Source organism: Pteropus vampyrus, unplaced genomic scaffold (genome assembly GCF_000151845.1).
Source record: "Pteropus vampyrus isolate Shadow unplaced genomic scaffold, Pvam_2.0 Scaffold14, whole genome shotgun sequence".
NCBI classification, from domain to species: domain Eukaryota; kingdom Metazoa; phylum Chordata; class Mammalia; order Chiroptera; family Pteropodidae; genus Pteropus; species Pteropus vampyrus.
Window position 1 is genome coordinate 13,128,581 of NW_011888795.1, and position 25,686 is coordinate 13,154,266.

A 25,686-nucleotide genomic window follows, 5' to 3' on the forward strand; every position below is an offset into this window, starting at 1 on the left:
TTGAAATCATTATTCTATGACACTCACTCAGCCCTAAGGAGACAAGATTTTGTAAGGCTGCTCAGCGTGAGGATTTTACAGGAGTCAAGGACTCATGTAAGAGTGAGACTGCTTTAGGATATCCGAGTCAGCGTTAAAAGGTGATATCAGCGGGCAGAGTTGAGTAGAGAATTACTGCACCATGAGCTCCCTCCTTATGCTAATCTCACTTGTTCCCAAATTGAAGAACACATCAGGTGAGAGAAGGGAGGGAGCACACCCTGCTAGGATGCACCCCAGCACACCGCCTGCCAGTCTTTAAGGCTCATCGTATCAAATCTCACCTCAAAGCACAGTGGGAAAGAGAGCAGGTGTCATCACACCACTTTGCAGACAAGGACAGTGAGGCACAGGGAGGATGACGGACTTGCCCAGCTAGGGAAAGCACTCACGTCTCTGGGCCACAGGCTTGGGCTCTGCGCTCCTCACTCACACTGCATAACTGATCTCTTGTGAGACAAGCTCCCTCAGAACTGGCGTCCCGTTCACGACTCACCGTGTATCATCCACCATCTGTGCTGCACTTCGCCCAATTGGTTCTACATTATTTTCCTACAGTTTCTAGAAAGATCCTTTCTACCAATCAGATGCATGTTAAGCAGACAGCAACAAATCCTTTTTCATTTGACTGAATAATCTGAAATAGAACTCCAGAGAGCTTGGAAAGGGTATAGAGCAGTAGGAAAATTCTAGAGCACTATTGTTCCACCTTTTCGTCACATTCGAAACTCTAATCTCAGGCTGCAACTAAAATGCTGAAATACCAAATGGAAATGATGGTCTTTCGTAATGTCTTGGAAAGTTTCTTTGCATTTGAAACCCCTAAAGTGCCCAAGATCACACCATTGGTCACAGCAGACAAGCAAGTCAGAAGTCAGAGATGAGACTCTGGCCCCAGAAAACACAGAAATGGAGGCAGGCAAAGAGCTCAGGGATGAGAAAAATCACAAATTTGGGGACTTGACATGATTCTAAGGAGTTTTCATATGTTAGGTTAAGAAGCTATAGGTTATTTTAACTAAAAATACACACTATACCTAGGGAGAAGGACTGCTGAGAAACAGAATTCATCTACCTTTGGCAAAGAGTAATACTGTACTGTTATGGAATTCTGGCGTGGCACTGCCAAGTGTCACAAACCCAAATGAATTTTTGACAGCACTTAAAGGGACAGCTCAGCCCTTTTTATGCCTGAAAATCTAAGTGGGGAAATAATTTTTTAACTGTTCCTGAGTTATAGTTTCTTTAAAATATGTACTTGCTTTTTCCAGCTATGCTTAATGCCAACTGTTTTAACCTTTAAAACCCAACCCATCATAGATTTCCTCATTGACTATGAAGGTCTCAACACTCTCAGTCTCATTCTCACGCACATCCGTACAATCATATTCTGAATTTTGATATGATTAAATTAAAAATATCTTTCATTGCAGATGCTCTAATCTACTATACATGGATAGGTCAGAAATTATTGTGTACAATGAAAACATTATGTCACAAATAAAGCCCAACCAAGTTACTGATTTTTGATATGAAACAAGAGTGGGCTTTTCATTTACTGCGTGTGAAGGCCACATCACTGGCCCCATTACTTGACTTCTCTGGAGGCCGCTACCACTGACCCCCAAAGCAGAACAGAGGGCTGGTGACACATTTTTGTTTTTGACGTGCCAGTGGGAGATCCCCCACCAGTAATAGGAATACTTTTTTTTAATTATCCTCTCCTTGAACATTTATAAAAAGAAAAATTATCTACAGTAGTTTATTATCACTAATAGAAATTTCTTCCCAGTTCTATTTCAGAAGGCGTCAAATGATGTTCTTTAAATAAACTATAAATACCCCATGTACTCCTTCATGTCTGGCTGTCCGAACTTCTTACTTTTTTTTTTTTTTTTTTTTTTTGCAAATTAAAAAGGCGTATGGCTTCTCGCCGATTTGCACGTCTGAGGTTTAGCTTGGTATCCTGCGGTAAAAGTACATGTAGCCCAGGTCTTTAGGGGGTCTTTCTGAGGCACAAACTTTGTGGTCGTTGTAGATCACCCATCTGAAAACAAAAGACAGAAGCATTTGATGGATTTAAGTCCATTCTAGGACACCGTAGAAAAAAAAGTTACTGCACCATACTTAAAAGAATCAAGATGTTTTAAGATAACCAAATTCACATTTGTTGTATAAAAAGGAACAGAATGCTGGTGGGAAATTATAATTGCTTTTTTACTCTCAAGCTCAATCAAAAAATTGTTACTAAAAGACCCTCCAAAGATTTTAAACCCTTTGATCTCATAATTCTGTTTGTAGAAATCCTAGATACTATCAGAAATTGAGTCAAAGAATTATGAACAACGATGTTTGTTACAGCCTTAGGTATAAAAACTAAAAATCAGAAGTAAATGGCCATGCAGAAGTAAATGGCCAAGTAAATGGCCAATTGTTATACAACAATTAAAATGTCTTCAAAGAATATTTGGTAAAGTGAGAAAATAATCACAACATATGAAGTGATAAAAAGAAGGTTACAAAATTGTATGTACTGTGTACATACTTTAAGCTTTTAGAGAAGTTACAAGTACATTTGTATATTTATATGTGGCATGTATGTATATAGACATATATACCATCTCCCAATGAAAACCATAAAACAGAGAAATATATCAAAACATACACAATGTTATCTCTAGGCTTACAGAAGACATTTTTGTATGTTTTTATACTTTACCAATTCTGTATAAGTAATTTTATTGCTTTTTAAATTATAAACTATTCCCCTTAAGTATTTTTAAAGGAGCTATCATGCTTGGTAATAAAAAGAATTCACTATAAATCAAGTCCCTGTGCTCGATTATTTTTAATCAAGTGAAGACAAGACTATTAGGTACACCGAAAAGGAACACGATCAAGTGCTAAGTGAGAACTGATCACCCCCTGCCGTGTGAGGCACGGGGTGCGAAGTCAACATCCTATAGGAGAGGCCAAGGCTACATGTTTCTGCAGTGTCTGCATGGCCCGAGCACTGCCTCAAGCAGGAGTGCCAACCCACGGGCCACTCAGTGGGGTGCTCAAGGAAGGGAAACCAGGGGGATCTGTGGGGATCTAGCTCAGGGAGAAGGTTCTGGGGAGAGCAGCAGATTTACATCTCATAACTGTCTCATTCCCAATTCACCACACGTCTAACTATTCCACTCAAGCAGAAGGCTACTGCAAGGCTGCAGTAATGCAAAACACTGGATACTCAGGGTTACCAGATAAAAGACAGGATACCAAGTCAAAGCTGAATATCGGGTAAGCGACAAATAAATTTTTAGTATAAGGATGTCCCGTGTAATATTTGATACATAATTATACTAAAAAGTTATTCATTATTTATCTGGAATTCAAATTTAATAGGGCATACTGGTTTTCTTATTTTGTTGGCTAAATCTGACAATCTTATGAAAGTTCAAAATATGACATATCTTCTGCTGCAGAATACACCTTTATTTTGGGAAGTCACCTTGGTATGATGGTTGAGAGTGGCTCTGATTATCAGCTCTGACACAGCTACTTACTAGCTAGCTAAGATTAAGCTATTCAGCCTCCTTAGGCCTCAGTGTCTTGATGTATAAAATGGTTTTAAGAGTATATCCTACAAGACCATTGTGAGAATCAAATGAGATAACATATGAAGCACCTAGTAGAGTCCCTGGCACACAGTAGGCATTCAATAAAACACAGATATCATTTACTGTCTAAAAAAGACTCACCTTCCTTCCTTTTTGATATGGCAAACATAATGGCCACTCATTGTAGATGTTCCCATGTGACTGATGAATGCAAATAACTCGTACACTAGGAAAGATGAAACAACTCAGTTATGTGGCAACATTTCTAGAAATCAACAGCACTTCTTTTCAGAACTGAAAGCCAACAATAGTGTAAGTCAGCAACGGTTTAGTCTGAAAAACAAAGTCTATTTACCTGCTGTGCAGAGAACACACATACCCATACTGACACCAAATTCAGCCTAGAAATTCATTACAAGCAGGACATAAACAAAGTACAGTGGACATTAAATTCATATCTGGAAGGGTTTTAAAAATCCCATGGCCCAGTCTGGTGGCAAGTTCATGGGCCTAAAAGGGTAGTCATGGCTCTGTCACTTCCATGCAGCATGAGGGCTTGCATATTCATTTTTCTAATACTCAATCTTTATTGTATTTTCCAAAGTATTGATTCTAGACAGGCCCTTTCCCTTCTCCCTCCCTCTTCCATTCTTTCTCTCTCTTACTGTTCACCCGTGCTCACCCCACTTTTTCAGCTGTGACTCCCCAGTCCTCATCTTTCTCACCCTCAGCTCCTCCTCCTTCTTCAAATATTTGCCACCAGGATACAACTCTCTTAGTTGTACACTTGCCTCATTGGCTTCTTCTCATATCCCTGACCTTTAAACTTTGGTGACCTGGGGCTTAGATGTCAGATCTTTATTTTCTCTATCCTGACTCTGGGTGATATCATCCAGTCTCATGGCATTAAATTGAATTATTTTATTTCCAGAATGTTTATTGCTAATATATGGAAATACAAATGAATTTTGTATACTGATCTTGTTTCCAACAACCTTGTTGAACCTGTTTATTCATTCTAATAGTTTTTAGTGGATTTCTTAAAATGTTCTAAATACAAAATCATGTCATCTGCAAATAAAGACAGTTTTACTTTTTCCTTGCTAATATGGATGCCTTTTATTTCTTTTTCTTGCCTAACTGCCTTGGCAAGAACTTCCTGTTATAATGACAAGAGTGAATATCCTTGTCTTGTTCCTGATCTTAGGGAAAAAAGCATTCATTCAGTCTTTCACCATTAAGTATAATATTAGCTATAGGTTTTCTGTAGATGCCTTTAACTAGGTTGAGAAAGTTCCCTTTTATTTCTAGTTTGTTGAGCAGTCTCCCCTCAGCCATATCCATTCACCCCAGTCAATGGTGATTCCATTCTTCCAATAACTCAAAAGAAAATCTTGACTTTCTCACACTCTACACACACCCAATCCATCAGCAAATCCTGTCAGCATCACCTCCAAAATTTATCCAGAATCTAACTACTTCTTACACTTCCACTAGTAACCCCTGACCCAAGTCAGCATTATCTCTTGTCTGAATTTTTAAAACAGCGTCCTAACTGGGCTCCCTGCTTCCTCCCTTACCCCCTACTGACTAGTCTCTCATATCGCTGTCAGAGTGATTTTTAATGGAAGTCAAATTTTGGTTATTACTGTCAAAAAAGCTCCAGTGGTATCTTATATCTCGGAGTAAAATTTTACACCTACAATGGCCCAAAGGTCCCCCCACCTCCTCCCACTGTCCCCCTCACCCCATTCCAGCTACTCTGGCCTCCTAGCTGCTCCACAAACACACCCAGCACGCTCTGGCCTTCACAGTTACTATTCCCTCTATCCAAAACTCTTCTTTCAGATGTCACATGACTCACCCCTCACTTCATCAAGGTCTGATATCAAATGTCATGTCAGAGAGGACTTCCTGAACAACCCTCCTTTCCACCTCACCCCCACCCCTGACCTTGCTTTACTGTTGTTCATACAGAATGAAGTAACACCTGCCATTCCACATACTGTAATGTCTCTCTCTTTTTATTCCAGGGTAGAATATAGATCCACAATGACAAGAAGTTTGTCTGTTTTGTTTACTGAAACATTCCAGGCACGGAGAACAATGCTTAGCATGCAGGAGGCACTTAAAAAGTAGTTATCGAACGTATAAATGAGTAAATGAAGGAATGACTCCTTTCATTCCATTTCTTGATTTGTTTTTATATCATATATTGTATTTTTATAAACCACCTACCAAAGTATAAATTGAAGTATAAGTTAGTAAAATAATTATTTTAAAGAGAACTGAATCGGGAAATTGTCTGTCCTACCATCGACCAGCTATCACAACAACTGACAATCAAAAAAAAATCCCAGGTTTGAAACCAGAAACCAAGTAAAAAAATTGTCAGTGACAATCATTTTGCCTAGCACTGATTTTCTGAAATTGTGATTGAGGGACCCTACCCTGCTCTGGCCTCCTTTTTGCCCACCAACACAAAGCACTCACCTCTCACCCAGTAAGCAAGAGAGGATGTGGGCTGAGACCTCTTCAAGTTTCTTGACCCTAGCTGTTTTTTTAAAGCTCTTTTGAAATAATTCTATATTAAATTCCAAATCTTCAGTTTGAGAGATAAAGTGCTCGTCTCTCAAAATGCAGTTACTGTCTTAGAATTTTCATGAAAATAAAGAGAGGTCATGATACCCCAACCAACCCCTTCTGCTCTCTAAAACAATGACTTAAATAATTGCTCAGAGTATTTAAATGGGCACTTCCCACCATAAGCCAGGGTGACATCACTGAAACATTGCTCAGACACCAACACAGGAAATGGATTAACAAAACACATAGACATACAGAAAAGGATAAACTCATACACCCAACACACTTGAACATGTCATTTAGCCCCCAAACACATTTTTCCCCTCTTTGGTTATAAACAATTCAAATGTATACTCAGAATCATAAAAATAAATTAGAGAAAAAAATTAGCATATATCTTAGTCCTACAATTAAAATTAACCATGTTTATCAATATAAGCACCCACCCCATGCATTATTCAAGACCTCCTGCTAGGTACCAAGAGCAAAAGAAAAAAATCTCTCGACACGTTTGCAAACTCTCAATTAATATTTTTTTCCAAAGAGAAAGTCAAGGTGAATAATCCAGAGCAGGAAGCTACTGCTAATTCTTCTCCAAGTTCCCAGAGGTTCCCGTCTAAAAATGAGCATAACTGCATTCGCTCTCAAAAAACGTACATACCTTTCTTCATGTAGATAGCAAAAGCAGTGCGAGGAAAGGTATATCATTTTTTAAATGTTGACGTTCAATAGAGAAACTTTCTAAGTGCCCAAAGAACCTAGACAAAACTGCTAACCCACTACGTCCAACATTCTGGTGAATGGTGTCCCTCTAAATAGCCAGAATTAAACAGTGTCTGGAATTAGCATCCTTCCCTCTCCCAACAAAACTTGTCCTTCTTTGACTTAGGGAAATGTTCCCAATCTTTTTAATAAGAATTTTGTAACATCAAAATTTTATCACCAACACCTCCACCCAACATCATAGCAATTGTATTCTGATTTTATTCTTGGAGAAAGCAAAGTATATGAAAAAAAGTCAAAAAAGTATATGAAATTGGGAAGTAGAAGAGGTAGGCAGCATGCCAACTCATACAGAAGAATGGCCACCCAACGATTATTTAGGGTAGGAACCAGCACACTGCGATGACCCATAAACCAAAGCTAGCCCAGAGCCTACTTTGTGCTGCCAAGGAGAAAGGCAAGAAAGAGGGAGATAAAAGTATGAGACGACAGGTATGGCCTACAAAGCCTAAAACATTTACTATCTGGTAAAAGAGAAAGGTTTGCTTGCCCCAGACTAGTGGATAAACTTAGTTCATTTCGCTGCTTGCTATTGATTAAAGATGCCAGATTTAGTGAAGTTACTTGTTAACTTACAGATTTTGGTCTGGTAAAGATAAAAAAAAAAAAAAATTCTGTCCAGTGGAATATATAACCTCAAGGATATATGGTCCTGATAGACGCTAATTTTATGTCTAATTCATCAATCAAATTATCTTTAAATATACTAGCTTCTCAAATGTTTTTGAATCAGTAATCACAGCTAACTGCTTCCCTTATTAATGAGTCAAATAAAATCTGGTATGTGCTCAGTTTGTATGCATCCAAGGGTCATAATCTTACCTTTTGAAAATCACGATTTGATAACACATAATGACCAAAAGCAACTCTAGATTCAGGAGTGCAGTTAAATTTATATTTTATAAACCATGGTAGCATCTCCACAAATCTGAAAAGCAGTAGTATCTCCTAAGAGTTAGAGATATTAATCAGTCTCAGAGAGTGCTCAAAATACAGAAACACCAAAAGACTCCTTGAAATAATCACCGAGCCCTGAGGGGCTCTGCAGTCTTCTGGTGAGAAATCCAAACTGAGTTTTCCGGCTGAATCTTCCTAACTTGAACAGTCTGTTTCATTACCTATCCTTCACTCCCTCTGTACTACAACGGAGAAAATATCATCCCCAGTTTACCAAAATTTCACTCACAAACACCCTATATCTGCAAATAATTTCTACCCCCACAGCTTGATTTAGAAAACTTCTCAGTTCCCAAAAAGGAAGATTTGAGTAAATTAATCTTAAAGCTTAAAGCAGCTGACAACATGGAAAGACTCTTACAGGGTCTAGAAATTGCCTCCCCAACCTCAGCCTGCTCAAAATGACCAGTCCCCTTTGATTTCTCTTTGTTATACTAAGACTCCAAATAGCAAACACTTCCCTCCAAGCTTAATAGTTCTCAGTCATTCATACTTTAGTGTAAATTAGTTTACTCCACAGAGTGTCCTCCTCTTAATTTTCCATAGCACCACTGTGGGGGGCAGGGGCACGGGGAGTGCATAACTATAAACAGGTACTGGAATGGAATGGGAATTAGAGTTCAGGTGCATTAAGTGTGTGTGGCTTTAAAGTAGACCACTGGTGCTTTGCTACCCTGTGCGGTTGTACCTCCTGCTCTCCAGACCCTATTCCTCAGGGAGCCCAGCAAGCTGGGGGCCCCGCCATCATGTAAAAGAAATGGCTCTCTGCTTCCCTTGCTGGAAAATCTCAGCTGTAGCAGAAGATGTCTGAACCATTCCAGCGACAAGACTAGAAGGTGCCAGGGCAAGTTTTGAGTAATCACAGCCTAATCACCTCGTGATTACATTGGCAATCAGTGAGTTCTTTTTTTAAAAAAATTAAACGCTCATTAAGTGCAACACAGAAACAAAAATGGTTTTGCAAATGGCAGAAGCCCAGATAGGTCAGACTGAAGGCCTGATTTCCCACTTTTTTAAAATATTTAAAAATGCAACAGAAAGTGAGATGCCAGCCCTAAAATGACGATAGAGCCTTCTGAAAAACAGACTCCTGTTTCCATTCCAATATAAAAACTTTGAAATAAGGTGACTCAATAAGGGGTAAAGGAGAAAGTGCGCAGGGCTTCAAAATCAGACAGACCTATATTCCAAGCTGGTTCTAGCACTAGAAGTCACTTATGGGAGCCACCATTTCTTCATCTGAATACCCTGCTATAAGGAGTAGAGGACACAATCAATAAAGACCAGCTACTATTTCACCAAGTGTTAATAGCACTAACCCTTTTAAGCCAATTAGATAACATTTAAATAAAAGAGTTTCATGCAATGACATTACTTCCTCATGCAAAAAGATGGCAATAGTGATTTTTAATTAACATATTCCCTAAAGGAAGAATTTGATACAAATGCTTCTTTAATCCCTGTCCTTGTAATAGTCACTTTTTTCCCAATTCAAACACCAAACTTGTTATTATTTTTAGTATTTACTTGGTTTAGTCATGTCTTAATAGACACTGTCCTCCTTCTTAAGACAACAGTAACCTAATCTTGCTTTTAAAGTGTGGTTCTCAAATTTAACCTGACCTAGAACCACTTGGAGGGCCTGCTGAAACACAGATGGCTGGGTCCGCCCCCAGAGGTCCTAATTCAGTAGGTGTGGGTGGGGCTCAAGAAACTGCATTTCTAACAAATTTGCAGGTGATGCTGATTCTGCTGGTCCAGGACCACACTTGAACCAGTACTTGAGCTTGGAAGGAAGATGTCTCTACCCTCAGGCTCCACGCACAAACTGTGACCAGGGAAGGGGTGGGCACATGCCTAAGTCTCCAATTCTCAGGACCTTTGCTGAAAACTCTGGGACAAGACTCTTTCTGCTGGATTTTAACCTGGAAAGATACAGCTTTGGGAGGTACTACCAGCCATCTTATGGCCATGAGGGAGAGCTTGTCTGAGCTTGTCTACAACCAATCTAGAGGAAGCAGAGCCAAGGGGTGCATCTAGATAAAGGGTTTGAGTCTCGTAGTCAAAGACACACCTAGAGTCAAGTCTCCCTGGGACTTGCTAGCTTGTATAGTACAATACTTCTCTTTTTCCTTAGACAAGTTTGGCTCAGCTCTCCTGCCACTTACAACAGAATCCTGAAAACTAAGGTTGTTGGTTTTATTTGGTTTGTCTGTCTGTCTGTTTTGGCTCTCCATTTCGCTCCCAAATAGTAATTACCCTTATCTTTAAATTGTCTTCAATATACTCCATGTCAAATGTCTCAACCAATTCACCAACTCCCTCCCCTCCCCCGGCCAAAGGTCAAAAGCAATGTCTTGGGAATGTAAACAAACAACCTACCTACACCAAATACACATCTCTCCAAGTTAACCTATCAATTCAATGTAATTCTAATCAAATCATGCATAACAGCCAATGACAAGATCAGGAACTTTCCAAAATTCAGCAGTATATAACATTTTAGAAAATACAATAGGGAAAATTTTATTCGTAAGTAACACAGAAAATGTAATTCTGATAAATAACTAAATCGGAAACACATAGGACGTTTATAAAGAAAACCATATCGCTTTGCAGGGGTAGGAGAAGGAGGACATGAATCATAGGAAAAGGATAAAATGTTTCTGGCCAGAAAAACTCAATATTGTAAAGCTGCCAGGTATTCCCAAACTAATAGATAATACATGAAGCTCTCATATGAATCAATAAAAAACAACTTAAAAACAGGAAAATGGGTCAAAAGAAATGAAGAAGTGATTAACACAAGAGAAACAACTAGGTGATAAAGACATGGAAGAACGTAGAGTGCTCAGCCTGACAGCTCTGTTGGGAGGGATTGGGAACAGCAGAGCCACCAATGCTGCATTTCTGGGAGGTAAGGTAATAATCTGTATTAAAACCTAAAAAATATGCTGTTTTAACTCAAAAACTTCACTTCTAGGAACTTACCCTAAGGAAATAATCAAATGAGAGCCCAAGAATGTTCATTACAACATTATTTTTAATAGAGAAGGAAGGAAAGGAAAAAAAGAAACTTAAATGTGAACAAATGCCTATTACCTGGATAGAGGTTAAAAGAGGCATTTGTTATACTTCTATGAACCGAATACATCCTTTAAGAAAAATTTTTTAAATCATTAATTCATCTTCTGAATGTGCAAATAACACCATTATTTGAAACTCTTTCTATAATCATCTTTTATTTAAATAATAACTTAGTTGGCTTAGAATTAGGTATATAAATTATTGTACGCTGATACAATGTTATATTAATATATATCAATGATCTAGACTTATATGTATGCCCATGGTTAGGGGAAAAGCAGGTTATAAAATAACATGTATAGAATAGAATGTTATATGTTTTATAAATATATATATTTTTATTCATGTTTATATATTTGCAGAGAAAAGTCTAAAGAATATAAACAAAATATTAGCAGTGGTTACGACTGGGTAGTAGGACAGTTGAGTCTTTTTTATTTTCTTCTTTTCATATATCTATGCTTCCTCAAGTAGCTAAATTTATTATATATCCTTTTAATTATATGAAAAACAAACAATATTAATGTTAATTAATAAAAGATTGATATTAATGTTAATCTTTTTTAAAGAAGAAGAGAGAAGTGACTGATGTGTTCAGGCACTAATGTAATAAAGTACAAGAAATCATCTTTTTCCTTTTCTGTGAGGTATGCAATGTAACACAAGGCCAATACCTCCACATGGCACTTAGTGGAGGCAACAAAAAGAAGGAAAAGAAACTATCCCTATGACCCCTGGTATTCGTTTAGTTCCTCATTCATTCATTCATTTGCTGATCACCTTCCATGGGCAAGCACAGTGCTGGAAAGGTTACTTTAAAAACATCTGTTTTATAAAATCAAAGGCAAAATGCATTTATTGTGTTAGGGTGGTTTATGTTTTTTGGTTTTTTCATAACTAAATTTTTCACCTTCTACTGCCCTTAGATTCTGCACATCCTGTATGTGATCTCCCATAGTGCACCGCTGTCTCTTCCCCCACCCCTACCTACAAGTATCCTAAGTTCAGGGGCAGTGAGGAATAAAGCCACAAAGTTTGGTCCATAGTGCCTTTAAATTAATCATGTTGACATCCTATTCAAGGATGCAACTCAAAAACCAGTAGTGCCAGGAATATCTGCAGATCACTCTGAGTTCAGTAAGCCCAAGGAGGTGATGTGGCTGTTCCATATCATTAATGACTATCTAAGGGAGTGGCTGGCCCCTCCAAGCTCCATCAGAAAATGGAAAACTCTAATGATCAGACTCTCCCTCCCTCTGCAGCCAAGTATCTTGGCAGCTTTACAATGGCTCCATCTTGTGGTTTGTCCTTCTGTGAAAAAGATTCACCATTCCCAAAGAAAAGTCCATTACAGGAAGTCGAAAAAGCAGTGAACTGATGGATGTGTAACATAATAAATTCTGCTCATAAATTATTAACTCATCCTTTACAGCTCTTAATATTTTAGGCAAGCCACTGATTTCTGAAAAGTAATACAAGACCCTTCAGATGATTATGGAAGTTAGGATAATTATACCTCATCTTTTCTTACCAAGACAGTGAAGAAGTTCCTATTTTATATAAAAGAAGAAAGTTTCCCTCCCATCCTCTCTTATCTAGAGCTAGATCAATATATACATGTTAGGTCTGATAAGACCATCACTGAGTAGAGCTATAGCCATATGATTATAGGAATAAATGCTGCTAATGTAAATTTAATTAAATCTAATTATTTTTTACTTGGTACTTTCCATGTGCTAAATACTGTGAAATTTATAAAAGTAAAATGGCCTCTGTCCTCCACAGGCTTCAAGTCAAATCGGAGACACAGATATTTACATAAATAATTTTTATTGCAAGATGAATCTGACACCCCTAATAACAGAAGAACAAATACCACATTATAGTGGCCCCAGGCACAGACTCTGGAACAGAATGCCTGGATTGGAATTCTGGTTCTACCCATCATTAGGAATGTGATCTTGGCAACCAACCTTCTTTACCTCAGTTTCTTCATTTGTAAAAATCCACCTCATAGGTTATTGTGAGGATTAAAGATGGCACAAATGGAAGTATTGTTAACATTAGTATAATTATTACTAGCATGGATGGACTGATTATGACAAGGACCTGGGAAAGCCATCCAAAGAAACAGCATCTGTGGCCAAGTTCTAAATCATGGCGAGGATTTTACTGTGCAGTGCTGGGAGAGAAGGGTATTTCACAATTAAGGATTAATCTGAGCAAACACCTGGAAGTAGCAAAAAGAGGGTTGATGCCAGGTGAGTAGGCTAATGCTGTGACTACAGTACCAGGCATCTGAACTATAGGTGGAGGGGGAGGGATTCTGAAGAAATGACAGTGAGGATGAGGTAGGCTGACATCTGACTGGAGGATGTGATGAATGCCAGGCTAAAGAGCCTGAACATTATTCTGTAGGCAATGACAGTCCAAGAAACAGGCGATCACAGTGATGAACATGGATTCTGGATATGAATCTTGGCTCTACTTCATAAGAGCTGTGTGATGTTGGGCAAGGTACCTAACCTTTCCGTGCCTGTTTTCTCACCTGTAAAATAGGTATGCTAAGGATTAAATGACTTTATATGTAAAGTGCTTAGAACAATGCCTGGCACATAGTGACATATATGTGTTGGCTATTAAAAGGTAGAACGTTGGCCTATAGCACCTCTTCCTGCAATCCTGACAGCCCTTCAGAAAATTATCCGCAGTTTGTATGGGTAATGATACTCAGAGTCAAGGGTATTCAACTGCTTTTCCACTGTTCCAAAAATACCAACATGAAAATAAATATTCTCTTTTGGACAAAAACTCCCGTGGTCCCTGAAAAAAATTATCTTAAAGGATAGAAAAAGTCAAAGCTGGCACTAAACAAGCACACACTCTACTAGGGTGACAGGACTGAGTTTGTCCAAGACTTTATCAGATCATCGTGGCCACACAAAGTAGCAAAATGCACCATTTAGGAAAAGATGGGATTTGTGCTAACTTTTGAATGATGGCAAAAGTTTTAATATGAGCAGTGAGAGGGAAGGCCATGAGCCGAATGTATAGTCACAAATGTTCACACAATTGCTCAAGCAAGAACTTACTTCCAGATCCATCCTTGACCCTAGGTCCTTCAGGCTTGGCCTCAGAAATAATGTTTGCATTGGCATTATTCTCCATCTCAATCACAAAGTCACTGTCCTCCTCAAACTCAGGGTGGCTAAAGATCCAATCCAGTGCTCTTTCCAGGTTACTATTCTAATAAAATAAAACATTTTTATAATGTATACAGTTCCCAGGCCTCATTATATCCTGACTGTTTGAACTAGGATGTCAAGCAGCTAGGGCAGGAGGTCTGAATTCATTAGTCCTAAGTGCCTCTGAGTAAGAAGCTCTGACTCTGCATATAAAATGTACTTGGCATTCTGCAAGTCTCCCAACCGAGGTCTATAACTAGATTCACTGGATAACAGCTCTGAGCAGCAGATCAGCATTCCAAAGTCCATATCAGTCTTAGCTCAGCGTTTCTGTACACGGATGCTGATAATGATGGGGTGCAGAATGCCAAAAAGTATGACATTTGTTTCAGTGCAGCCCTAAGGCCACAATAATTGCACACACTACATTCTCTACCAACTGTATATTCTGCAGACAACCATGCAAGGTAGAGGGGTGCCAACATGAATACTATACTAGTGCCTGTTCTCCCCAATGTTGGCAGATTGGTTTAACTGCAGTAGAGACAAGATTAAAACCTTGATTAATGATGACAACACTAGTTAGTTAACATTATTTAAAACTGAACTCGATGAAGTTCAAACCAATTGACCATAAGAACATTTCCATCTTCCCCTGTTTGTGATATTACTGGTGGGGTAAAGAATTTGTTCAGACACAGAATCTCTAATGAAACAGTCAGATAAGTAAAACAGTGGGGCATGAGCAAGTTCCCCAAGTGAAACAAACACTGGTTTAGATTTCTCAAGCATTTTAAAGGGAAACATTGTTCCAGCCACATTCCCATAATCCAGTGGAGAGTCGCTGTGACCTCAGCAATGCACCCCAGCAGGTGACCAGTCAGGGCAGGCAAAAAGGAATTGGTAGCAGGCAACTACTCAAAAATGGAATATGGTGTGGCAAGGTTTTTATGGTCAATTGGCTTGAACTTCACCGAGTTCAGTTTTAAATAATGTTAACTAACTAGTGTTGTCATCATTAATCAAGGTTTTAACCTTCCTCTCAAAATTAAACAGATATCTGCACTGCAAAAGGAAGGCTTCTATCTATCTTCTAGTGTCATGGTCCCTTCTCTCCTGACAGTATCAAAAAGTTCATAAATACTGGAAGAATCATCTGTCTCTACGGAGAGAAACAGAAGCAGAGAATTCCAAGGAGCCATTCATTCGGTCCTCTATGAGGACTTTTGAGGAACATTTCTACAAGATCTTGGTATCAGAAAGGCATAATTTCTCCTAAAGAACTGCCTTACTGACCACAGAATCTCACGCACCCCTCTTTGCTCCAAGGACACCGAAAGCTCCAAATCAAATCTCTGACCCTCTAGAATAAACATTAATATGATACAGTATTTTTTTCAGTTTGGTCATCTTGCCCCAGGTGTAATATCTCCCTACATTTTTTACCTCCCTTTTCTTAAACTATCTATATAATTCCCTCAATCATTTATTTGAGCTTTATATATATACTATACGCAAATCTCTGTGGGCCATGGTGGGGTAAGAGTGAGACAAACATGACCCAAAATGATCAAAAGACAGTGGAAACTGTCAACTGCTACTGACAGAAATACAAAGAGGATATCCACACACACAGTCTCTCATGCTTACCGTTGCTCGTAGTGCCTGAACAGCCTGATTTCGATGAAATCCCATGGAGGTAATGATAGCTACAATCTCCTCTGGAGGCTGGTTATCTAACCCAGTAGCACCAAAAATAGAGGCTCCAGCAGAAGCTGCTCCTCCATAACCAGACATGGTCAATGGTTCAGCAAAATCTGGGGAAAATAATCACACTTAGGCCTTTTTTTCTCTTTTTTTTTTTGGTCTTAAAATAAACAACACTTCAGAGTTAGGAAAGAAAAATATTTACAAAATTACAATTATGAAGACAGTCAGTATTTGGCATAAGGATAAACATATAGATCAATCAGACAGAATTGGGAGTCCAGAAATAAATCTATATATCTATGGTCAAAGGATTTTCAACTATGGTACCAAGACCATTCGATGGGGAAAGGATAGTCTTCTCAACAAATGGTTCTTGGACAACTGCATGTTCACATGCAAAAGAATGAAGGTGGACTTCTACCTCACACCATATACAAAACTTAACTTGAAATAAATCATTGACCTAAATGTAAGAGCTAAAACTACAAAGCTCTTAGAAGAAAACGTATAAGTAAATCTTTGTGTTTTGGGGTTGGGTAATGGTTTCTTAGATATGTCACCATAAGCACAAGTAACAAAAAATATAGATAAATTAAACTTCATTAAAATTAAAATCTTTTGTTTCCAAAGACACCATCAAGAAAGTGAAAACAACCCACAGAATGGGAGAAAACATCTCCAAATCATATAGCTAAGGTACTTGTAGTTAGAATATAAAAAGAACTCTCAGAACTCAACAATAAAAAGACAAATAACCTTATTAAAAATGGACAAAGGATTTGAATAGACATTTCTCCAAAGATATATAAATGTCATGTTATTTTAAATAACATAAAAATATGCTCTACATCATTAGTCATTAGGACAATGCAAACCAAAATCACAATGAGATTCCAATTCAGATCCACTGGAATGGCTATCATAAAAACAAAACAATAGTAACAAGGGTTGGTGAGGATATGGAGAAATTGGAACCCTCATTCCTTGAAGGACAGAGTAAAAAAAGTAACTAATAATGTATACAGGATTTCTTTTGGGGGGACAAAAATGTTCTAAAATTAGATAATACTGATAGTTGTACAACTCTGCAAATATACTAAAAACCGTTGAAATGTATACTTTAAATTGGTGAATTATCTCAATAAAGTAGATGAAAGTAAAAGATAACTAAACAGCCCCCATTTTCTCATGTACATTTTTTTATTTCAAGTCTTCATCATCTCCTAGCTCGAAGTATATCCCACATCTTTCCAGTGGTCTTTCTGCCACTGAATTATATACTTTGAAAGGTGAATTATATCTCAATAAAGCTGTTATTTTAAATTTAAAAAAGAGGAAAGACAAACATTGTGACTTTGCAATATAGGCAAAAGTAGCCCTGCCCTCCTCCCAACTGCAGTAGACTATGAGCTAAAAAGTCATTTACTGGAACACATCCAGAGGACATGGAAATATCAAGTCTTAGCATCACTGAGGACTGCATCAGACTCCAAAGCCATTCCATTTTCCAACCACCTACCTGGCTCTTCCATGTGAACAATGATCCAGTTAAAAGCCACCTCAGCTCCCATATTTCCTGTAAAGTACACAGCCTTTCGACACGCTTCTAGCGGGAAACCCATCTCAGCCAACTGCATCACCGATGACTCATCAATGTCTGATGCTACAGAGGACAACAGGATATTTTGGTGTGAAAAAGTAAACTCTCTTTCTTCTTGTCTTAGGTTCTCTTCACCCCTTTGTCCACATGCTATCCACAGAAAGTGCTATTTTGTTTGGAGTGCAAATGGTGGTTTAACTTTTGTTTTGTTTTGTTTTGAGCCATCCAAATAAAAAGCTATTTGAGTTGACCTAAATCTTTGACCTCAATAAGAACCATAATAATTACCTGGACAATCCAAGTACTGAAAAACAATTCACTAATTTTGTATGGGAAGAATTAGAATATTCCCAGAACCATTTCAGCCTCCCAAATCATATTCAAGACCTTTACAGCAGCCTCTCTTAAGACTGAAATTTGAAGATAAATTATTTATAGGCCAAAAAGGCTGTTCCTTACATCTCACAGGAGGTTCTAGCAGGCCTTAAGGTGTATCAGTAATCAAAGGAAGTAATCAACTCTGGGAAATGGAGAGTCTAAATGTCAAGTACAAAAGAAAATGTTTTTTAATTGTGTACTTTTTGTTTGTTTATTTTATGCCAACAGCACCTGGTCTTCCTAGTAATTGTGTACATTTAAGATAGTAAAATAGATAGCTTTACAAATCGAACTTGGGCTTAGACACTGAGGGTTTTGTTTTCTTTTCTTCTCATAATAATATATAGATATTGGTAGAGATGTGTGTATACATATATATAACTATGTATGTATAGACACGTATATATAGAAGCACATATGTATATACATGTACAAACATATGCCTATAAACCTACAGGTGTGTGTACATACATATACATATATTTACACATGTGTGAATGTGTGTATATACACATTTATAGGTTTGTATGTACATATTTGTACATGTATACACATGTATGGGCTTATATGTATATACTCCTACAAGGTGCTCTCAAATTATAATAAAGGGGAAGGACAGGAGCACAAACATGTCTCTTATGTTTTCCATACCCTGAAGTCTCAAATCTACTGAAAGTTCTGTTGAAGATGGCAATTAGTAGAAGAATTGAGAAATAGAGGTATCTGTTCTACAAAAATTATATTGAAAATGTGTTTATCAAAATTCTCTGTTATAAAGAACATACACGTAACATCCTATGAAGGCCAAATTTTAAGAAAGCAATGATGCAGAACAGCAGTGATTCCCAGACTGTCCTACGGTGTCCCAGAGTCATAGGACAGAATCATTAAACCACAAAACAAGGGGTTTCCATGGTCAAATAAGTTTTAAACCTACATTCTCTTTATTCTCTCCTTAGTGACTCACGATGTGCATTAACATAGTGAAGACCCAAAAGTCCTGTAATAAAGACTCCTACAGTAAAGAATCTAAGAAACTTTCTACAGGATGCCTTTTAGTATCTTGTTAGACTCTAATGTTCCCTGGAATGCGGTTTAAGAAGTGCAGATCAATAAGACGTGTATGCATGTATAATAGCATATTAGATTGAAAAGACATACTTCTATTTTTGTAAAAAATAAAGTGACCCAGGCATAGATAAAAAATAGCAGAAAGATATATGTCAAATATCACAATGGTTACAGATGAGTGATGCAATCATAGATGACTACTATTGCTAATCCATAGTTCTTAAACATTGCTTTACTTTTATAATAAGAAAACAAAGTTCTTTCTTTTAAAAATCTAAGAAAGGTAGGATGCAAATAATTATATTTTCTCCTGCTGAATGTAGGCAACTGCTGATAAGACAGCAAGTTTAGATCCAGTAGGAAATCAATGGCCAAACCATTAAGACCGAAAATGGCTGAGTGCTATGGTCAGAGACGAAATCCTCTGGCACAGTCAGTTCTAACCACCCTTGGGGCAAGATGCTGCAGGCCAGCTCTCTGCAGGATCAGGAGCAGCCAGCAAACTTCTCACATTCCAGGAAAAGTCGAGTGGCACAAAAAAGCACACTTGACTCCTAGCCCTTGCTCTGGTCTTAACTCTTGGGTTTCTGAACTTTTCTAGGTCTCAGTTTTATCCACTGTAAAAGGCACCTGCCCTGCCCTTCTTACTGTGATAATGAAATGAGAATCTGAGCCCTGAGGCTGCCCTGTGGGATTGCTGGTGACAGCTGCATAAGAGGGGCATGCTGGGACTATCGGCACAGAGTTCTGTAATACTAAATTCTGAGCCTGAATAAACAGGCTGTCAAAAGAAAGAGAGAGAGGGAGAGAGGGAGAGAAAGAGGAATGGAGAGAGAAGGAAGGAAGGAGAATCTGGGCTTTATATAAACAGTAAAGTTCTATACAGGTAAAAGAATTTGTGGAATAATAAACGCAATGTGACTAATGGTTACCCTTCAAAAGTATTAACAGCCATTGTTATTATTACAATCAGATTATTCACAGACAACGGTTTTCCCAAGACCCTTGCTGACCCTAACAGCTTCTTGTAGCAATCAGCAAATCAGAATCGATCCAGGAAAGGAAGTGTATAGGTCTAAGCCACATGATCAGTCATGTGCAACATAAAACACTTAAATTTCTAATTAACAAGAGTTCATCTCCAGAAAGGCTTTAGACAAAAAAAACAGAAAGTATTCAGTGAGAGTACTTAGTGTTAAGCACTCCCTCTTCCTCCTAATTAATATCTAAATATTCATTATAAATAGTTTATTTTTTAATGTTCTTTTTAGAAGACCAAAGAGTATCAACTCACACAGGATTAAGAAACTAAAAGGCTACCAAATTAACACAAAATCCAATGAAATTAATAACCTTGAGAGTATTAATACCACCTCATCCTGTCAGTTTTGTATCTTCAATATGTATTCAGCGTCAAGACTATAAAAAATGACTGGCCACAGTGCCATAACTGCAGAAAGAGTCCTCCTCATGTGACCAGAGAGGGAAGAAATGGCATCATTAGCCCACCCCCATTCACTCATGAGGAAACTGAGGCTCAAAGAAGTAAATTATTCTAGGTCACGCAGTCATAAATGGCAGAGCCAAACTTCCAACAGGGCTGGCTGGCTCTCATGCTAATGGTCACTCTCCCGAGCTACAGGGCCAATTAATCACCATGATACTGCTTTACATTTGCTGCTAAGTCAACTTAAGACAAAGAATCATTCCCACCAAGGAAAAGCTGAATAAACACACATACAGAACAATAACCCTTTACTGAACCCCCACATATAAATGAATCAGACCAATAACAATTGTAGGACATGGGGAAAATACATACGGTCTATCAGTTGGTTCATCAGGCGATCTGGAAATCAAGAGAGGGCAGAAACCGAGATTAAACCATGGTAAAGTGTTTTAGAGGAAAAAAAGAATCAATGCAGGGCACACCCTAGCTCTGTCACCCCTGGGGACCCCATACTGTTGTCAACCTCTCAACCCTCCACACAGACCACACCAGCCTGTACAACACAAAGTCATTACAGCAAGGAGGGAAGATACCAGGTTTCAGGCATTTACAGCACATAAAACATGATGCTCTGATTATCATCTTAATGAACTAAATCATTTCTCTCCCTACATTTCTAACAACCCTATATAATTACAAATGAAGGACTCTATTATGAAAGCAGGAGCCGTGCTAAGAAAGCATCTTGTATTTCCCTGACACTCATACTGATCTCTCCTTTCTCAAACCCCTTTAATGAACCACCTGAACCACATAACCCAGACTGTGTCACAGTAGGTCTTAGGTCTCATCTCTACTCTCCTACTCTGTGCTTTAACATTTGACTGAACATTAGAGCATCATGTAACAAAGATGCCTACCTTGAATCCTATCTCGCTCCTCCTGGATTCACCTTACCCTTCTCCTATATTCAAACTAAGTCACCAATAATATTCACTGCTCAACTGATGGAATACCTTTGGGTAGAGGAGCCCAGAGTGCTCTATCAGTATTACTTATCTGACCTAATTAACTCCTGAGGAAGGTGAACAGAGAGCAGCTAAGCAAGCAAAGCCAGAAGGAAACTGACTTCATGAGAATAAATGAGCGAATAATGAAACCAAGATTTTTCGACACTGTCCTTGGAACAACAACTGGAAGGTAACTATTTTTTGCATGTCCTTATCCTTTAAAATGTTAAGTATTCTGAACAATGACCAATTTAGCATTCACAGAGTGAAAGAGAAACTCAAAGAGCTTTCGTGCTATAAAACAGTGACAAAGCTGGGGAGGTGAGATGTGGGCAAGATTTTTAAAACCAACACTCTCTGTTGAATTTCCCCTTTTGGCTGCTCAGAGGTACTCCAGAATGACACAGCTCCCCTAGACTAAAATCCTTCTCTCCACAGGCGCTTCTGGGCGATGTACAGGGATGAAAAGAGGCAAACTAAGAGGCAACATAACCTGAAAACTTTCTGGAGATTGGCTGCCTCTGTTGCCAGTGATTTCCACAGGTCCACTTCAACTCATGATGGGTTTATGTCTCTTCCATGTCTATTTTAAGTTTATGGATGCAGCCAGGCCTCACTGCTGTGTGTCTATTGTGGGTTATAACACAGGAAGGTAGCCAAGGGACAACAGAGTGGTGGGAGAAAAGTGACTATTCCAGCAGAGGAGGGTGGTGGGAACTGGAAGAGAACATCCTCCTGGAAGAAGATGATACCTTTTGAGTCATCAGGAATGACTATGGGGGGGCTGATGTCGGGAAGTTCCTCCTCTCCCGGCTGTAACCCTCGAGCTCGGAGATGGCTGATATCAAGTAGATCTGGCATATCAATAGAAACATCTGCAAAGTAAGAGAGATTACATTCACTGAATCCTCCAAAACCCAACAATCACCTCCTAAAACCAAAACCACTAACTCTACGTGCATGTGTCTAGGCAGAGCTAAGGGAGGCTTTTCAATTCCCTGGAGTAATTAATCATTGGACCAGTAGACTCATAGAGACTGATTAGATTTTAATGGAGAACCAAGGGAAAGTACAGAGGTTGGCAGGATTTCACACTGAACAAGAACAAATGGAATAAGCCAGAGGTCACAAACTGGCAGCCCATAGAACATTTGTAGCCAGGACACTCTCTGTTTGATGTTTTTAAAATGTTAGCAACAAATTCCAATTTTTAAATCAGAAGATTTAATTTAAAAATCTAGATTTCCAGCTTATCTTGAAAAACAGAGAGCTGTAGCATATTCTCATATGTGTGCCTTCTGTCACAGACCCCACTGCTCCCTACTGCCCCCATGAACCTGAACATCATATTTGTGCTATTCTGATTCTTATGGTAGAAAAGTGTTTTCCTAACTCATGTCTTTCTGCAAAGTGACATACCTAAGAAAGATCAAGATAGCTAGCTACACATTTCTTATACCCAGACCACTTCTTTAATTTACATTATCACCCTGTCCTTGTTAGACATTTGAGTTTGCAACTGCTAGTTTATGCCTTTTCTCAGATCATGATGAGTAATGTAATTTAGCTAGGCAATAAAAAAAAAAGATTGACATTTTAAAGAAATTACTTGAATCTCGACTGTATTATTCTTGGGGTACAATTTTTTTAACTTCTCAGCTCAGTTGTTACTGTGCTGACTTACTCAAATATAAAATTTATCAGTCTAATATCCTGTTGAGATTTAGTATTGCATATATTCAAGCATAATAATAAATGGGCTCAAAGGTAGGTGTAGGATATGTCTCTTGGGCTAGCTAACAGAATCTGAGAACACTATCCCCCAAACCAGTTATGATGTCAGGTACATAAATCCCATTTTAAAACAACACCCCCAAAAAAGGCTTAGTTAAATATATTTACATAAACCTCGGAGACAGAAAAAACAAACATAATATCTGGCTCACCAAATCAATACAATTATTCCTTAACAGAAAAATTCAGGTTCATTAACGAAAGCTTTGGACTTCTTTAAATTCAACAAGCCTATGAAAGCTCATCTGAATTTCTGTTCCTTTATAGGAATTCCAAGGACAAAGAAAAATAAGAAAACTGTTTCCAAAGCAATTCAAAGCCTTAGAAGTCCGTTTTCTTCCAAGTACTTCCCAGGTCCATGAAGGAAAGGCTGAGTGATAAGCATCCTGCCCTCTGCCCTCCTTCCCGCCCACGAAATTATTTCCACCAAGAAGAGTGAAATTTGCCACAGAATCAGTCACAGCCCAGCATAATGTCACAAAGCAAACAAGTGCTGTGCAAACTGTTAGAGCTGGAGGCTTCTGGGAAATGGCTCCAGCCGATTTTTCATTCTTTTTACCTATCCCCTTCAAATGAACAGAGGAGTAGTTAATTAACCAGTATAAAACTTGAGTAGTTGTTTTTTAAATGCTCAGAAACATGAAAACTTTAAAAGACTGGTAAACAGTCTGAGGTACTTGCCCAATAACATGCTTGATATTAGATCATGATGGTGGGAAAAATGTTCTCATGTACTGTTTGGAATGTTAACCTCTAACAATGGTCAAGGGCCTTTAAAATTAGCAAGAAAGCTCAATTAAGCCAAAGTCACATCCCTTTTTTGACTGTGTAACGCAACTGACTATACTCATTTTATTATTTATAAGATTTGTATAATTTAAGAGAATGTCATTAGCCACACCTGCCTGCTTCAGAAGCAGAGTAGAGATGCTAAGAGGAGAATGTATGTTCCATTACTGGACTTGCACCTCCAAGTGTGGTCTTTGGACTGGCAACACCAGCATCACCTGAAAGCTTGCCCCACCCAGACCTGATGAATCGGCATCAGCATTTTACCAAGATCCCAGGTAATGCTAATGTTTGGAAAGCATTGTTTATTTGATAATGTGGGGGACCTGTCTTCACTCCTAGAATCCACAAATTCCAGACTCCATTACTTCAGAGGTGGATTAGCATGTGGTAATTTTATCATCAGTGCGTACCGTATTTCTCTTCAAAAGAGAAAGGTGGGACTAATGGAAAAAGAATGAAATGGAACTGTTTTTGGTAGCCAACTACATGAGCTCTTTCACATGCCATGTTTTGTAAATGGCTAATTTGATGTTTTAAGCGAAAGCATGCAAAAGATACCTACCAAATTTTTTGGGAACCCAGTCAAGACCAAAAGTGAACTTCTTTATCTGCACTACCAAGTATTCAGGGAATGAGGCAAAGCGAGATGTTCTGGGAGACACAAAGGGATTATATCAATGAAACGAGACAATAAGAATTATGAATACAGTTCATGAAGCATCACAAGCTTTGTTCGAGGCATACCTGGCAGCTCCATTGACTTAACTGAAAAGGAGAAATATGCAGACATAAGCTGATACACACTCACCCACTCCTGCTCATTCATCCTGGCCTTTTCCTAAGAAATAAAATGTTTAATGTAGGAGAACGTTGTCCCTTGAAAATCATTTAGGGCCCATTGCAAAACTATTACTTTTACTTTACTGTGGCATTTTATGCTTCTGAATAGTGCTTTTCAACCCTAAATATTAGTTTTTTCTAAAACCCTTGCTGGAATTTAGTATATATGTTTGTAGGTATGTATGGTTTTGTGTACATTATGTGTTTGTATGTGGGGTTTCAAGACTCTCCCCAAGCAATCCTGACACCTCCTCTCTCACTGAGAATCACAGAATTGGCATAATGAGGCTTTTATGGAACTTTGGTTGAGGCTGACTATTAGAAATGGTCACATGGAACTTAAAGGTATATATATTATGGATATCTAAAATATCTAAATCTGTACCTTAAATTTTAAAATTAATACATATGGTCAATGTATTGAGTTTCCCTTCAAACTTTCAGAAAGGTAAATTGCCTGGACTTGAGTTTGACAATTTTACGCAGAGACTTTTTACTTTGTACAGCAAATTCATGCCCTGGTTCCAACCCATTCTGCATTTACTATCTTGGTTATAACAACCATTTCTATTTGAGTGTCAACGTGGGTGTGGTAAATATATGTAAAAAAAGAGAATTAGCTGTTACTAGGTACTATAGATACTTCTTAAAATAAAAGATTCTAGAAGCCCTCCCCCAAAAATCCACTTTCCACATCTAAGTTACCAACTTCTCCTTGGAATGCAGCCTCCCAGAATTCAGAAAACAAATGCACTGCTGCCCCCTACTGCGGAAAAGAAGTCACAGGACAGGGACAGAGTAC

General features: G+C 38.3%; 1 protein-coding gene across 1 annotated transcript in view; it reads right to left on the minus strand.

Moving 5' to 3' along the window:
• Positions 1-1,559: 1,559 nt before the first annotated feature.
• USP13 (ubiquitin specific peptidase 13) overlaps positions 1,560-25,686 on the minus strand; it is a 99,262-nt gene continuing 75,135 nt past the window's right edge. Inside the window, exons 15-21 of the mRNA XM_011383028.2 lie at positions 22,211-22,333; positions 20,821-20,847; positions 17,469-17,612; positions 15,890-16,056; positions 14,147-14,300; positions 3,783-3,867; positions 1,560-2,086 (exon numbers count right to left, since the gene is read on the minus strand). Coding sequence (XP_011381330.1) covers positions 1,993-2,086; positions 3,783-3,867; positions 14,147-14,300; positions 15,890-16,056; positions 17,469-17,612; positions 20,821-20,847; positions 22,211-22,333 — 794 coding nt within the window. The 3' untranslated portion in view covers positions 1,560-1,992. The remainder of the gene's footprint in view (positions 2,087-3,782; positions 3,868-14,146; positions 14,301-15,889; positions 16,057-17,468; positions 17,613-20,820; positions 20,848-22,210; positions 22,334-25,686) is intronic.